At 39.0% G+C, this 13,086-nt stretch overlaps 1 protein-coding gene across 6 annotated transcripts in view; it reads left to right on the top strand.

Annotated features, from left to right (window-relative positions):
- TTLL11 (tubulin tyrosine ligase like 11) overlaps positions 1-12,846 on the top strand; it is a 51,479-nt gene extending 38,633 nt beyond the window's left edge. For 5 of the 6 annotated variants that reach the window (XM_074891071.1, XM_074891069.1, XM_074891072.1 and 2 more), the window contains 3 exons: positions 4,289-4,546; positions 6,992-7,098; positions 10,618-12,846. In XM_074891071.1, the coding sequence (XP_074747172.1) occupies positions 4,289-4,546; positions 6,992-7,098; positions 10,618-10,907 (655 nt within the window). In that variant the 3' untranslated portion in view covers positions 10,908-12,846. The remainder of the gene's footprint in view (positions 1-4,288; positions 4,547-6,991; positions 7,099-10,617) is intronic. The other variant, XM_074891070.1, reaches the window with a different exon arrangement.
- The last annotated feature ends 240 nt before the right edge of the window (positions 12,847-13,086 follow it).

Raw genomic sequence — 13,086 nt, 5'->3', positions numbered from 1 at the left:
TAGGGCCAAGCATGGCAACCCTGTGTGTCGTGCCCAGACTCCCAAGGTCAAGTCCTGAACGACACAGTATATAAAATGTTTCTTGGAAGTCACTTTCTGGAGTGAGAAAGAACTGGCTTGTAAATATGCACAGGAGTTTTCAGCAACACTTCGAGTCTGACAGGTAACATCACAAAAACATGTACTTCTGTATTTTCCAGTTGACGGATGAGTTAATGGTAGAAATGTGAAAATCCTCCTTACATTTTCATTGTTGCTGGACTTGGAGCTGTATTTCTGCTTTTTGTAGCTGTACTGCCAGTGCTTATACCGGTCTTTGACTGCATGACCCTTGGGGAGTTATGTCATCCGGCTCACCCTTATGGTGTGGCGATGGCAGATGGCAGCGGAACACAGAAGAAAATGTCACGGTGCATTGCAAGCGAGTGTGATTTATCTAGTGCTAGGGCAAAAAATACTTTGTGCACTGTTTCCTTGCAAAAATGTGCAGATCACAGTAAAATTCTTTTTTTATCGACACTTGAGTCTGGCTGTAATATACCTAGCTAGGCAGTTTTTCTTAATTAGTTGTGTTGAGACCACATTGAGATTGGGTGCACGCAAGTGTGTTGAATAGATCTACAGGAAATAAACTTTTATTGAAGTACTGTCTGTGGTAGCAGTGGAGAATTATACTCGGAATACAGTTAGTGTAAATGCTTGCAGTTAAGGTGAGCGTGCAGAATAGAAAAGTCTGTGTATGAATTCAGTTTTACAAATATGGAGAAGCTCTTGTTTAGGTTTGCTCCAGAAGGTTGTGTTTTCATTAAAAGCACAAATTATAACTTTAATTCAAATTAGATGATCAAATTAATTAAATTCTACTGCATTAGCAAAGGAAACGTGAGAAAATGTTGGGGGAAAGCAAAAGAATGAAAACAAATTGTTAAAATTTATAAAAGCAATAACCTGTGAAAGCAGATTAAAAAGTATATTCTGTTTTTTTACTTAATGGAAGTACAGGATTTGGCAATAAAGATTAGAATTAAGTTTTCTTGTTTTATACATTAGGAAAGTCTATAAAATATTTAAGCTGAAAGGAATAAGACACACAATAGCATACAAAAAAGCTGGTTTTATTTAAAAACCAAAAGTTTCTAATATGAAATATGGTTTTTAGAACTGTTTCAGTAAAAGTTTGAAATGGGAAGCTGGTTTTGAGTTTTTATCTGTGACCTCAAAGGCAGCTGTAGGCTTTTCTCCAAAGAAAGGAGGGGAAGAAGGAAATTCTAGGTGGTAATTTAGAGCCTCTGCTTTATTATATTCAACAGTATTTTTTCTTTGACATGATACAGGTTTTTTTCCTACAAACACAATTTTCTATGACCCTAATACAAACCAAACGTAGTCCTGTTTAATAATTTGACTGTGTCCGTTCCTCCTCAGTCAGGCAGACAGTCTTCTGTGGCTCCCACCACTGATGAGTCCAGAGTATTTGTTTACCATTATGGTTTGGCTGTTCTCTTCATGACCATTTCACATTTCTTTTGAGGATGGGGGTTAAAGAATGAAAGGCTGAAAAAAACCTCTTCTAAACTACTGTACTTCCTCAGAAGTTCCAGGGACTGTTACTTAGCAGGAAAGAGGTACGGATTTGTGAAGGAAGTACAGATTTGCAGATGGAGACTGTGCTGAGACGTTGTTCCACAAGTCAAACCTCCATCTCTGTAAGGTAGAGGGGGTGGAGAGCAGACCAGCCTCCCTCCAGCCTCCCTCCTGTGCCCGGGCACCAAAGAGCGCCGGGGCTATAATTAACTGCTCTGAAGCTGATCCCTTTAACAGTCTCTTCAGCATTTTCTGTAAAAAAAAAAAAAAAAAAAAGAAATCTAATGACATTTCCTCAGCTCTGCTTGCGTCTTTTAAAGTAAAGCTTTATATTTTTTTTAACTGAAAACAGTCATGATGAATGAATAATGTACAATCAAAACCACTCTTGAGTTTAGAATAAGAAGGGGTTCGGGGCTTCCAGGCGTCATTAAGATGAGAGTTATGTTACAAACAACACAACCTTCTCTCCTACTGGGTACAAGGTTTCAGATTTCGTCAAGGTCTAGTTCAACTGGCTGAACATTTGAATTTTTAAATCCATGAACAAACCTTTTAAGATTAAAAATAGAAGTCTGCATGCTTATTGTTTCTTGGCTGTACGTAGTCTTGCTCTTGGCAGCCAGAGGGTACTCGATGGCGGTGAAACCACCATCCAATCTTACACGAGAAAGAACAAAACAAACGATATATTAAACTTTACTTAACTAATGACAAGAATACCGTTATTCTTCTACTTTGCTATCTGCAGCGAAGAGGAACGTTATCAAAACACTACCTAAGATTTGTATTTATTTTTAAAATACTTTTTAGTCTCTTATCTCAGAAGTGATCACATTTATAGATGTTCAACATCCGTGAATGTAAGTGTGGCTACAAAAGAAGTACCATTACTTTAAAATTTTGTAACAATAGTCTTAGAAGAACAGATGCTTTGTGAATGACAGTGTGACAGTCCCATCCGAGCAGCAATGGCAGTTATGAGTACTTAAACACCAAAAGAAGCTGAACACGATGCTTTTTACACAGAACTGTTGCAGTGGCTGCTGACATTCAAAGTTCATCTGAATGAACTTGGAGCTGGCATTTGGTGCCCGGAGAAGTTTCCAGCCTTGGTTCTGCATTGAGCAGTCACATCTGTGGGTACAGTGCGGGCAGGTGCTGCAGTGGATGTGAGCTGCTGCCAGTTGAAGGCAACATCTGGAGGTGTGAATGAATTCAGAGCACAGATTCAAGCAGGGTTGGAAACCTGGCCCCAAAAATGTCTTTTAGAAATTAGATATCGCAATATAGTTCATAGTAATTAAAACTTGGTTTTGCAATTCTTTTTTTTTTTCTGTAGGGACCATTTGTTTTACAGTTGCCATGCATTTATTTTCAATATACCTCTCACCAGACATTAAAAGTATAACTTTGAAGTATTCTGTACTAAAAGGGGACACAATGTGGCAATGGATTAATGTCTTTCAGGGAAAATTAGTAGAAAAGAGAGTCTACAAATCCCATGGGGATATTTGTTATGGATGACTGACTACAGGATGCTTGTATGAGGGCTAAGGAAATCTGCCTTTTGCAATCGAAGTTGGAAGGTACAGATTTACTGTAGATTTGACTTAATAACTTTTACAGTGCTGTGGGTGGATAATAGCTATGTTGATTGTTATCCTCTGCTGGAACAGAACTTTCTGAAGGACACTAAATCTGCTTGGGAGCACAAAGATCAAGGTAGTAAAAGCACTAATTTTTTTAGTACCTAGTGTGAATTATACTTATTCTTGATGATAGGTACTTAGAAAAATGACTGGAAAGAAAATGAAAACCTGCATATGCTTAGTGGGTGCCAAATAATTACCATCAGCTATCAGACTTCCTGAACTTATGAGGATAGCAATCTTTAATTTTATCTAGAGGTGTCAAACGCAGAAAAAAAGTAAAAATATGTCATGCTGAATAAACATGTAATTTTTATTTTGGAACATCATTATCTCGATCAGCTTTGTTCAGGGAATTTGGCAGTGACAATGAAGATGAAATAATGTATTTTGACAGGATGCACGGAGGATTTGAAGAAAAAATAATGGGATTGCCCAGAAATTTTCTTCTGCGTAGTGCCAGTATGCATTTATGTGAACCGTATTCCTTCTGAATGAATGGTTAGAATTTCTTCTTTGCAACTGTATCTTACTGTACTTTTCATACCTTACATGTCAGGGAAGGTAAAAGCTTCTAATCATTACTGGAAAATAAGTTTAAATAGCATTAGTTTATTACAATCTCTAAGTGTTTCCCATGAAATATTCCATGAAATTTCATGGAATTTGTCTTTTTTCTACATACCTATATTAGTTTGATGCTGATAACACCAACGTGCAGTTACTATCTGGTGTTTCCTCGTCTGTGTGGAAGAAGTTACCCTGTTACCTTTTGTGAGGTTGTAAAGACCTTTTGAAAGGAATATGGATATTCTGCAGCATCACAGTGAATACACACAGCATCAGAAAACAGTCTGTTCGTTACCCTTTTAAATGCTCCTATAACACGATTTCTGCTTTAGGGAACCTCAGTATTTGTTCTTGATTTTTCATTATTGTAAAAACCTCATAAAATAATGTTTTATAATTAAAAAAAAAAATCCAGAAAGACACCATATTGAATCTTGTAAGAATAAGGTTAACGTAAGATACAATTATTTTATATGCTGCAGGTGTCAGACATTGGAGCATGTGTCAGAAGCAAGTGAAGAGCTGTTGGACGCCGGACGGGCAGACAGACCGGAGTACGAGGCCAGCAGAAGTCCAGAGGCTGGGCTCCCCTCCCTGTGTCTCAAGCAAGTGTTTCCCAAGTACGCGAAGCAGTTTAACTATCTGCGACTTGTGGACAGAGTGGCTGCACTGTTTATCCGATTTCTTGGTGTAAAAGGGACGACAAAGCTGGGGCCAACAGGTTTCCGAACATTTATAAGGTTAGTAAGGTGAAGGTTTCTTTAGGAACTGCTTAAAGCGTAGTCAAGGTGTTAGAAACTCCTGATCCTCTGGGGTAGCACTGCTGTCCCTGTGCTTGAGTTTTGTTGAATAAAAACAGGCCCTAACATTTGTACGCTTTTAGCTTCTAGGTTTATTAATGCCTTCTAAAGAAACTTTTCCCCATAAATTCCATTGAACCATTGCATATTTGTTAATAAAATAGATATATTTTTATCATTCCAAGCTTCCAGAATGCCTGACCTATGAAACCGTGTCCAGTAGGAACCTGGGTCTTTATTCTACAGCAGATCAGTGATACTTCGGGAGATACTATTTGTGGTCTTAGTCAACGTGTCATGTTCCTAGTAAATTGTAGGAATACCACTGTGAGAAGGTGACAACCGAAAATGGCTCACTTGATGCGATTCTGTTGGCTGTGGGGGCACAGCCATCTGCCCCGGGGCCACAGGAAAGGATTTCCAAATGCCTGTTGCTGATGCATTGTCACTAAGGATTTGCATTGTGAAATTGCAACTTGCAAAGGCAAGGAACTCAATTTACTTTTTTCACATACTTTTTATTTGTGAGATGTTTTTTCATTGTTTTTTATGGATATATCTGTTCTAGTCATGGTACAAATATCTCATTTTCTGTCTTTCATTGACAATGACAAACAAAATAAGCATCAGCAGCAGATGTACTCTTAAAATACGGATCCTGTTTCTATGCAGATGCATTTAGCATTCAGGAATGAATATAAACAATTTGATTTATACAAATTATGATATATAGAAAATGACTGAAGGCATCTGCTCTATCCACAGACTCGTAGGATTGTTTCCAGTTCTGTGTTTTCTATTGTTTAGTCCAGCCTTAATTTGGCACTTGTCAGAGGAGCATGGAATAAATGCCAACATTTTCTTTTAAGAATATTAAAATAAAATGCCATATCTCAATGAAATAGTGTTTGCAGTTTCCTAATGCGTGTTAAATTAAACCTTTTAATATTGGCAAATATTTTGTTTATTTTTTCCCAGAGCATCTATACCAACTATATGGCCCTTTTCTGAAATGCTGCCATTACTACCCGTTTCAGAAATAAGGTCATGTTTCTAAGGTGTGTGCTGTATCATTTTTCAAGAACAAAACACTACATAAGTGTGACTTTGCGTGTGTGTGCGTGTGCATGCCGGCAAGTGGTTGCAGAGACTATCCACTCAAATTTTAGCTAATCAAAATCTGTTTCCTTTCAATAATTTCTTCATTCTAAAAAATAACTAAAAGGAGAACACCAGATGTGGCTCTAGTCCTTGCTTGGATGCTGCCTTAGATTTTCTTGGGACTATCTAGGCCAGACCTTAACTCTGTTTTAAGGGAGCTCTGCTTAGGCTACTAAAAAGTAAGAGTCTTCTAAATTATCCAGGATTTTTTTTTTTTGGGGGGGGGGGGGGGGGGGGGGGGTGTTTGCTTGGGGTTTTTTTTCTTTTCTGGCTAGAAATTTTGGCCAGCTCTTTGGCATATGCACTGGTTCCAGCCAGGCTGCCAGACATCTGGAAATCCTGGACAGATGGCTAATTCTTATACACTGATCAACACTACACGGCAGGCCTGGACCACACAAGTGTCAGGTCTCCTACGTGTGCTTTCACCAAATGCCTGAGATGTGTCCCGAGAGCTGCTGTTCTCTGTGCAGCGTTCAGTAACGCACAGGGTAAATCTGCTCAGTTGTTCAGACATGAAGAAGTAATTTTGTGCCTGAAAACTTTCCTCCAACCCTTTTCAAACAGGATCAGTCAGTAAATAAGAGTATTTCTCTGTGCAGACTCTGTCTCGTGTCGATAGTCTGTGCAGATTCGTGCTGGGTTTTGCAATGTACCAATTAATTCCATTCTGTTACGGCTTCAGAAAGAGCTACTAGCGATAGCCTGGGAGAAAGCTGTGCAACGATCAAGTTATATTTTTAATTGAAATATTCAGAGTTTTCTTTCTTTTTTTTTTCCTGCTTTGTTGCAAAACCAAAATAAACCAGTTAATCTCTAATCTGACCTGCTGCCTTTTTGTGCCTAGAGGCTGCTGTGAGCTTGCCCGTGCAGGCTGGATTCAGGTGCATGCCTCTCAGCGGGCTGCGCCTCCTGCCCAGAGCCACTTCTGGCAGAGGTGGTGCCTCTGTGATCTGGACAGGCAGCAGGACCAGGTACCTGAAAGAGGTGTTCTGCACGTGACAAATTCAGGGCCTGTACCATTTCAGATACGTAAACTTAATGAACACTGGTTTGTCTGCTGTGTGTGTTTCATTAGACTAAGGGTGTTATAGTGGGTGTGTACATATGACACGGGTAAATTTTTCTTCCAGTGTTCTCTCAGTTGCCCTTGCAGAATTTTTCCTAATTTGGAAGCTTGGATGTAATCAAAATTTCTTCTTTATTTTTGTCTATTTTTAACAGAAACTGCAAACTGAGTAACAGCAATTTTTCAATGGCTTCTGTAGATATCTTATATATTGATATCACAAGAAGGTGGAACAGCACGGGAATTGACCACAAAGAATCAGGTAACACTATTTTGTATTCAAAGACTACAGAAACTGGAGTTTCTTGCAATTATGGCAGCTCAAGCATATCTCAAACTTCCAATTAAAAAAATGGGCACAAGGCACGTACATCTGAGGCATGTTTATGTACAACAAATTCTTCCTTTTAGTTCTGTGGCAGGTTCCCTTTATCTGCAGAATAGATCACTCTTAGTTTTCAATTTATTTATTGGAACAAGTCTTCTGCACACCCCTTTTTATGCTTGCAATTTTGCATTTGTAAGGCTTGTTGCTGTTTGCAGAGAAACATTTAAAACCATTCCCAGTGGAACCTTCCACTTAGTTACAGTGCAAGAAGGTATGTACATATTGGAGGAGCTTACATGGTCTAGCAAAACCTAACCAAACCGAAAGCTATGCGGGAGCTAAAAATAAATATGCTTAACTTCTCACTTTGACTTGTGTTCCCCAAAAAAGTTACTCTGGGGACAAACAAAACTACCTGTATTACCTTTCCCAGAGAGCCCCACCCTGCCCAACAATACACTCCGTTTTTTCCTTTTCATTGTCTTTGTCCTGGGTGAGGGAAGGACGGTAGGTAGGTTTCTGCACAGACTTGCGCAGTGCTCGGCTATTAAACAGGCTCTTGTTAAGGATGAGCAGCAGTGCTTTTTTGCTACAAGCACCCCTTGCTGTAAATTGTTCATACAGGAGCTAGGTCAAACAGCCAACCTAGCCTTCAGTAGTGAATCACCTCCCCATCTGCTTTGGTCACATTTTTAGATCTGAGACAGTAATCTATCAAATAGCAGAGCTCAGGGATTATCTTCCTGTTGTATTAATGGCCTAAATACACTATTTAATATATGACTTAATTTCTAAAATGGATATTACATTTCTGTATGAAATTGAGTCCATAAATTTGGCAACTTTTCCATAGCTTTTGTAAAATGTTGAATAATTTCAATTGTCCTAATATTTCCATCTCAACAACAAAAAATATGTTCCTGATGACATTTTTGGAGCCATTTATAGTAGGGAAACAGCAGCTGAAGTATTCTGGAAGGTTTTATGCCACTACTGCTTGTGGCCATCAAGGAGGATTGTAAAGATTCCATTTAAATCAGTGTGGGATAAAGAAATCCACCTCAGTGCTGCTGGTATAAACTGACATGCTGGTCACAGAGCTGCTAGCTGGCATCTTCCCAGAAATGCTGAACATGGACATCAGTGTATATACTCCTGTGTCTTTTTTTTTTTTTTAAATACTAAAATAGCAGAAGAATCAAGTCTCCAATTTGAGACTGACTTTTGTATTTGTTACCCCACCCGCCTAAAATACATCTGTAGTTCCCTCCTGCATAAACATCAAGAAACAGTGATACACATAATAATTTGTGAGAGTGTGGTCAGGTATGACAGCAACAGAATTATTTGTATATAACCTTTTTTTGAATATTTGTGCTTCAGAAATGTTAATGAAGATTGTATTTGTATGAAATAGATAAGTATTATTTCGTCTTGCTTGAACATAAGTGTCCTATATATCCTGTTAGAGTCTGTGTATATGAAGTCAGATAAGGCAAAAGGAGAATAAGTAAAATAGCCTACTCACGTGGCTGATAGAAAGAATAAATCCAGACCTACAATGAGAAGGGAGAAAATGAAGGTATAGTGCAGAGGAGATAGTACGGTTTATTCCGCGTGAACTCCCGTACTACTTTAGGTAGGTTAATGTCACCTTAGTTTCACAGGTATGTAAAATTTGAATATTTGCATTTAACATTTCGGTGTGCGTATAAGTCATTTATGTGGTTAGCTGATACAATTTCACTAGCAAAAAGAATAGAAATGCAAGTGAATCTTCAGGTTTTCAGAAACTAAGAGATTTGTTGACAGTCTCAATGACCCAGATGTTTTCTAGGTGTTAAAACACAAAATACCCAACCATTTCTGTTGGCTTTACATTTGGCCCACTTCCAGCTGTAACCAGTACAGAACTATTGCTGTTCTTGTAAAACACCAGCTTCTAACTTTTTTCATTAAGTGCTTCACATGAGTGTCACTTATGGGGGAGGAAGCGTGTAGGCTACCAAAGGTGCTTTCCCTGCCTGCAGCTCACTGTGACTGATAAAATAATTTACTGAGCTGGCAGCTGCTGCTTTCAGATAACTCAACAATTCCTTTGCAAGCTACTTTACAGCCAAGATCGTAAGCGACTCCAGCTGCAGCCTTAGTTGAGAGAAATTATACTTCAGAATGTAATTGTAATATTTTGAAAAGGTGCCTTTCCTGCAGCATCAATAAGCCAAATTAAGTTAAAAAACCCAAACCTTTCAATATCTCATCCTAAAATAATCTTCTTAAGTGTATGTTCAAGCTGGGAGAGCCAGTTAAAGCACAAAGCAGCTATAACTGTTCCTTGTTGCTGGCATTCTGCAAACCCAATTGTGGTCTGGCTTCTTAATTAAGAATTAAAATAGGTATTACTTGAAGGTTTTAAATACAACAATTAGTGTTAATATGCAGCCCCTCTTTCTATTGGCTGTGGTAATGCGTTATTAGTAAGATGTGATCAAACACCACCTGAGGAGTCTGTACGTCAGCATGTGGCTTCTGCGGGGGACTTTTGTTTGTGAAGGGGCAGAACAGAGTTTTATTATAGCAGAGAACAGCAGAGAAATTTGTTGGCACTGCACCACTTTCCCTTCGTACACACTTTGACTGTTTTTCATTCAGTTGAAACAAAACTGCTATCGTAGAGTTACTGGGTATGGCTGAAAAAATGACCTCTTCACCTTCAAAAGGAAGGCTGGGGATTCATACTACAGTTTGCAGAAGGAAAGTAACACTTCAGATAAACTCACTTCTGCGATAAGGTGGTACTTGGTAATGGCGTTATCTTTATAGTGCTACAGACTGAAATGCCATGCTGTTTCAGTAGTTCTACATTTGAACTTTTGTTTAGGTCCGTCTCTAAATATACAAGGTTTAAATAATCCAATTCAGGTGCTGGTATAAACTTGTTTTCCTCTCCAGGTGGATTGTTTTCCTTGAAGTTCAGTATGTTACTGTGTGTCTGATTTGGTTTCAATTTAATATTTGAGGCAGCAGAAATCAAGGCTGATATTACATCAGTTTAATTGTACAATATCTTAAAGTCGGTTGTTGCTGTACCAGTTTGTCTCTGGATGCCAGGCTGCTGGTCAGGCTGATGTCTGCAAACCCAGAAACAGCCCGTCTGTAACCTAGCCGGGGCATGACCTGTATCGAAACACTAAATGAGCTCCTCTGTGTTGCATACAAATAAAACCTTGTCTTTTGGTCTTTGAAGGTCAGACAATGTCTTAGTGAGCGTTCTAGATGGCTGCTGTTTAAATTAAAAGATGTTAACTAACACGATTGTATGTGTCCGCACCCAGCACACACACATTTGGCCTTGGCTGCCAAAAGAACCGAGAGATATTATTATGTTTACAGAATGCAGTTTGCTAGAGAACACTGTGCTATGAATCTCCTATAAACACCTTTTCCTTTCAGGAATGTGTTTGCAAGCCTTTGTTGAAGCTTTCTTTTGCCTGGCTCAGAAAAAATACAAGTCCCTCCCCCTTCATGAGCAAGTGGCATCGCTGATCGATTTTTGTGAGTATCATCTGGCTGCCCTGGATGAAAAGAGGCTGGTTTGTGGCCGTGGGATTGTGGAGCGCCGAAGTGCAGTAGTTCCTTGTCAGGCGGATGGACTTCACCTTACACCAGCTGCACATACACCCCTCCTGAATCGCACTGCCACAGCTAGTAAATTTGCAGATTATAGAAATCATCGCTATTAACGGTGCTGATTCACCAGGACAGAACTGAGAATTAATCCCCAGGTATGTACGTGTACTGCAGGAGGACAGGCTCTTGAGTTCCTGCATCTGGTAGTCACAATTATTTATTTCAGTTTTTTTTAATTATGCTCTTCAAGAAGTATACTGCCAGCTCCCATTCTCAAATAACGATCCTGACAATGGCTATTTATTTACCTCTCTGTTGGACCTACAGTACACCTCACGTGACAAACTGTGCTTTCATCCCGAGCGTATAGAAAACTGCATGTGAAGAAAGGACCAAAATACAGCAGGAAGATAGCCAGCATGATGGGATCGGCTGTACTGCTGGAGGGGCACGCTCATCTCAAAGGAATTACATTGCTTTCTATGCACTGGACGTATCATGGAAACCAAGTATGGAGCTGCAGTCTCAAATACCCATTGTGGACTGTGGAGAACTGAAACCTGGAATTATGTTTGTGGTCAGACTTCAGGCTTTGACCCTCTTCTTTCAGTGGCTTGGACTGTACATGTTGGAATCAATACAGATTGGTCATTGTCTATGTACTTATTTTTTAAAGTCAGTCTTAAAACACTGAAATCATATTTTGGCTTCTACTTCTTTGTACATGTCTTTGCCATGACAAGCACTGTTAATTTTTTAAAGAAAAACTAAAGATGTTTATCCTTTTGCTTCCACAGAACCAATAAGCTCACACTTATTCACGGAAAAAATTTACTTCATTAAGTCAAATTTGGTGAATCAAGTGGTGGTTTTGTCTTCAGGTACTATGCACTGCTTCTGCAAAAAGCTTTACAGTGTAAAGGCCTCAGAGTTCATTTAAATTCCAGTGAAACTTTAGACTAAACTGATTGTATTCTAGGTTTGCTTATTTTTTGCCTTTTGCATGTTTGTTACCCTATTTGGACCCACAGTAACATCAAGAGCAGATTTTTTTTTTTTTTGTATTTGCACATATTCTTATTTTTTTCCCTTAAATAACAGTATAACTGTACAAATTAGATCTGTATTATTTAAGAGGTTATTTTGACAAGAATGCTGAGTTGTACAGAGTAGTCCTATTTTTCAAGAAATGAACCGTGACTTCCATAATCAGACTCTTTTTGGGGAGGGGCTAAGCAGAACATGAGACAGGCTGAAAGAACAGGAGTAATTTGGAACTTCAGGGCTGTTCAGTCAGATTCTTTTTGGTGTCATATTTTATTACAATAATGTATGTCTACATCTGAGTTTGATTTTTTTCCTCCTTTGTTCTATTCTTTAATGCTAATGAGTCTGCTTATGTTCTAGTGTTCTTCATCCTGTCAAAAATCGCAAAGCTGTAAGATGGCACAGCGTCTGGGCATTTAGCTTTGAGTTGGAGAAAATTACCTGAGCTCGATGTCAAAATGTTCAGTGGCTGGTGTATCAGAAACGTGACCTTGGAAGCACACTGTCAGTGCAGAGGGAGTCCACCCACTTAATGTCACGGACTAAATGCACACACGGTATTGAGTGAGTTTTTACTTCAGGAGAAGTTTAGAGTTCCTTTCCTGATTTTAGTTTTAAGCAGCATGCATTCTTCCTAAGTGGCAATCAGCAGCATGGCAATACAATGCAGAAGTCAAGCTGAGCCCACAAGAAACTAACACCTAGCATGTCCCCTACTCTGCCTGGGAAGGGCTCAAGGCCAGGTTGGACGGGGTTTTGAGCAACCTGGGCTAGTGGAAGGTGTCCCTGCCCATGGCAGGGGCGTTGGACTGGATGGGCTTTAAGGTCCCTTCCAGCCCAAACCATTCTGTGATTCTGTGTGTTAATATCGGACGTGGGCATCTCTTCTTCTCTTATCTTTTTCTGTAATACCAATAATAGTAGTAGTAGATGATCTTTTTTAGTTCAGTGGTTAGACTGTTTGAAATTTTATGTATTGTACATAAAAGGACAATTGTAGACTAATGCCACTGCCCTCAGCCTTGTTTAAGTTTCATAAAGATTATTGCAGTATGAAGATAAAATGCCAAACTCCAAGGTCTGGCATCTGTCAGAACAAATGAAGCTGAAAGGGTCATTTTTTTCACACTTTCATTGTAATATATTTGAAGACATTCACAAGTTGAAAAATGGTTACTTCTCATTTTGTGACATCTGACATTTGTCTTGCGATTGGCAGTGTGTTACTAGAAAATAGCTTACAGT

This window comes from Strix uralensis, chromosome 21 (assembly GCF_047716275.1).
Source record: "Strix uralensis isolate ZFMK-TIS-50842 chromosome 21, bStrUra1, whole genome shotgun sequence".
Taxonomy (NCBI): domain Eukaryota; kingdom Metazoa; phylum Chordata; class Aves; order Strigiformes; family Strigidae; genus Strix; species Strix uralensis.
The sequence above is the reverse complement of the archived record's forward strand: the minus strand, read 5'-3'. Positions and strand labels throughout refer to the sequence as shown.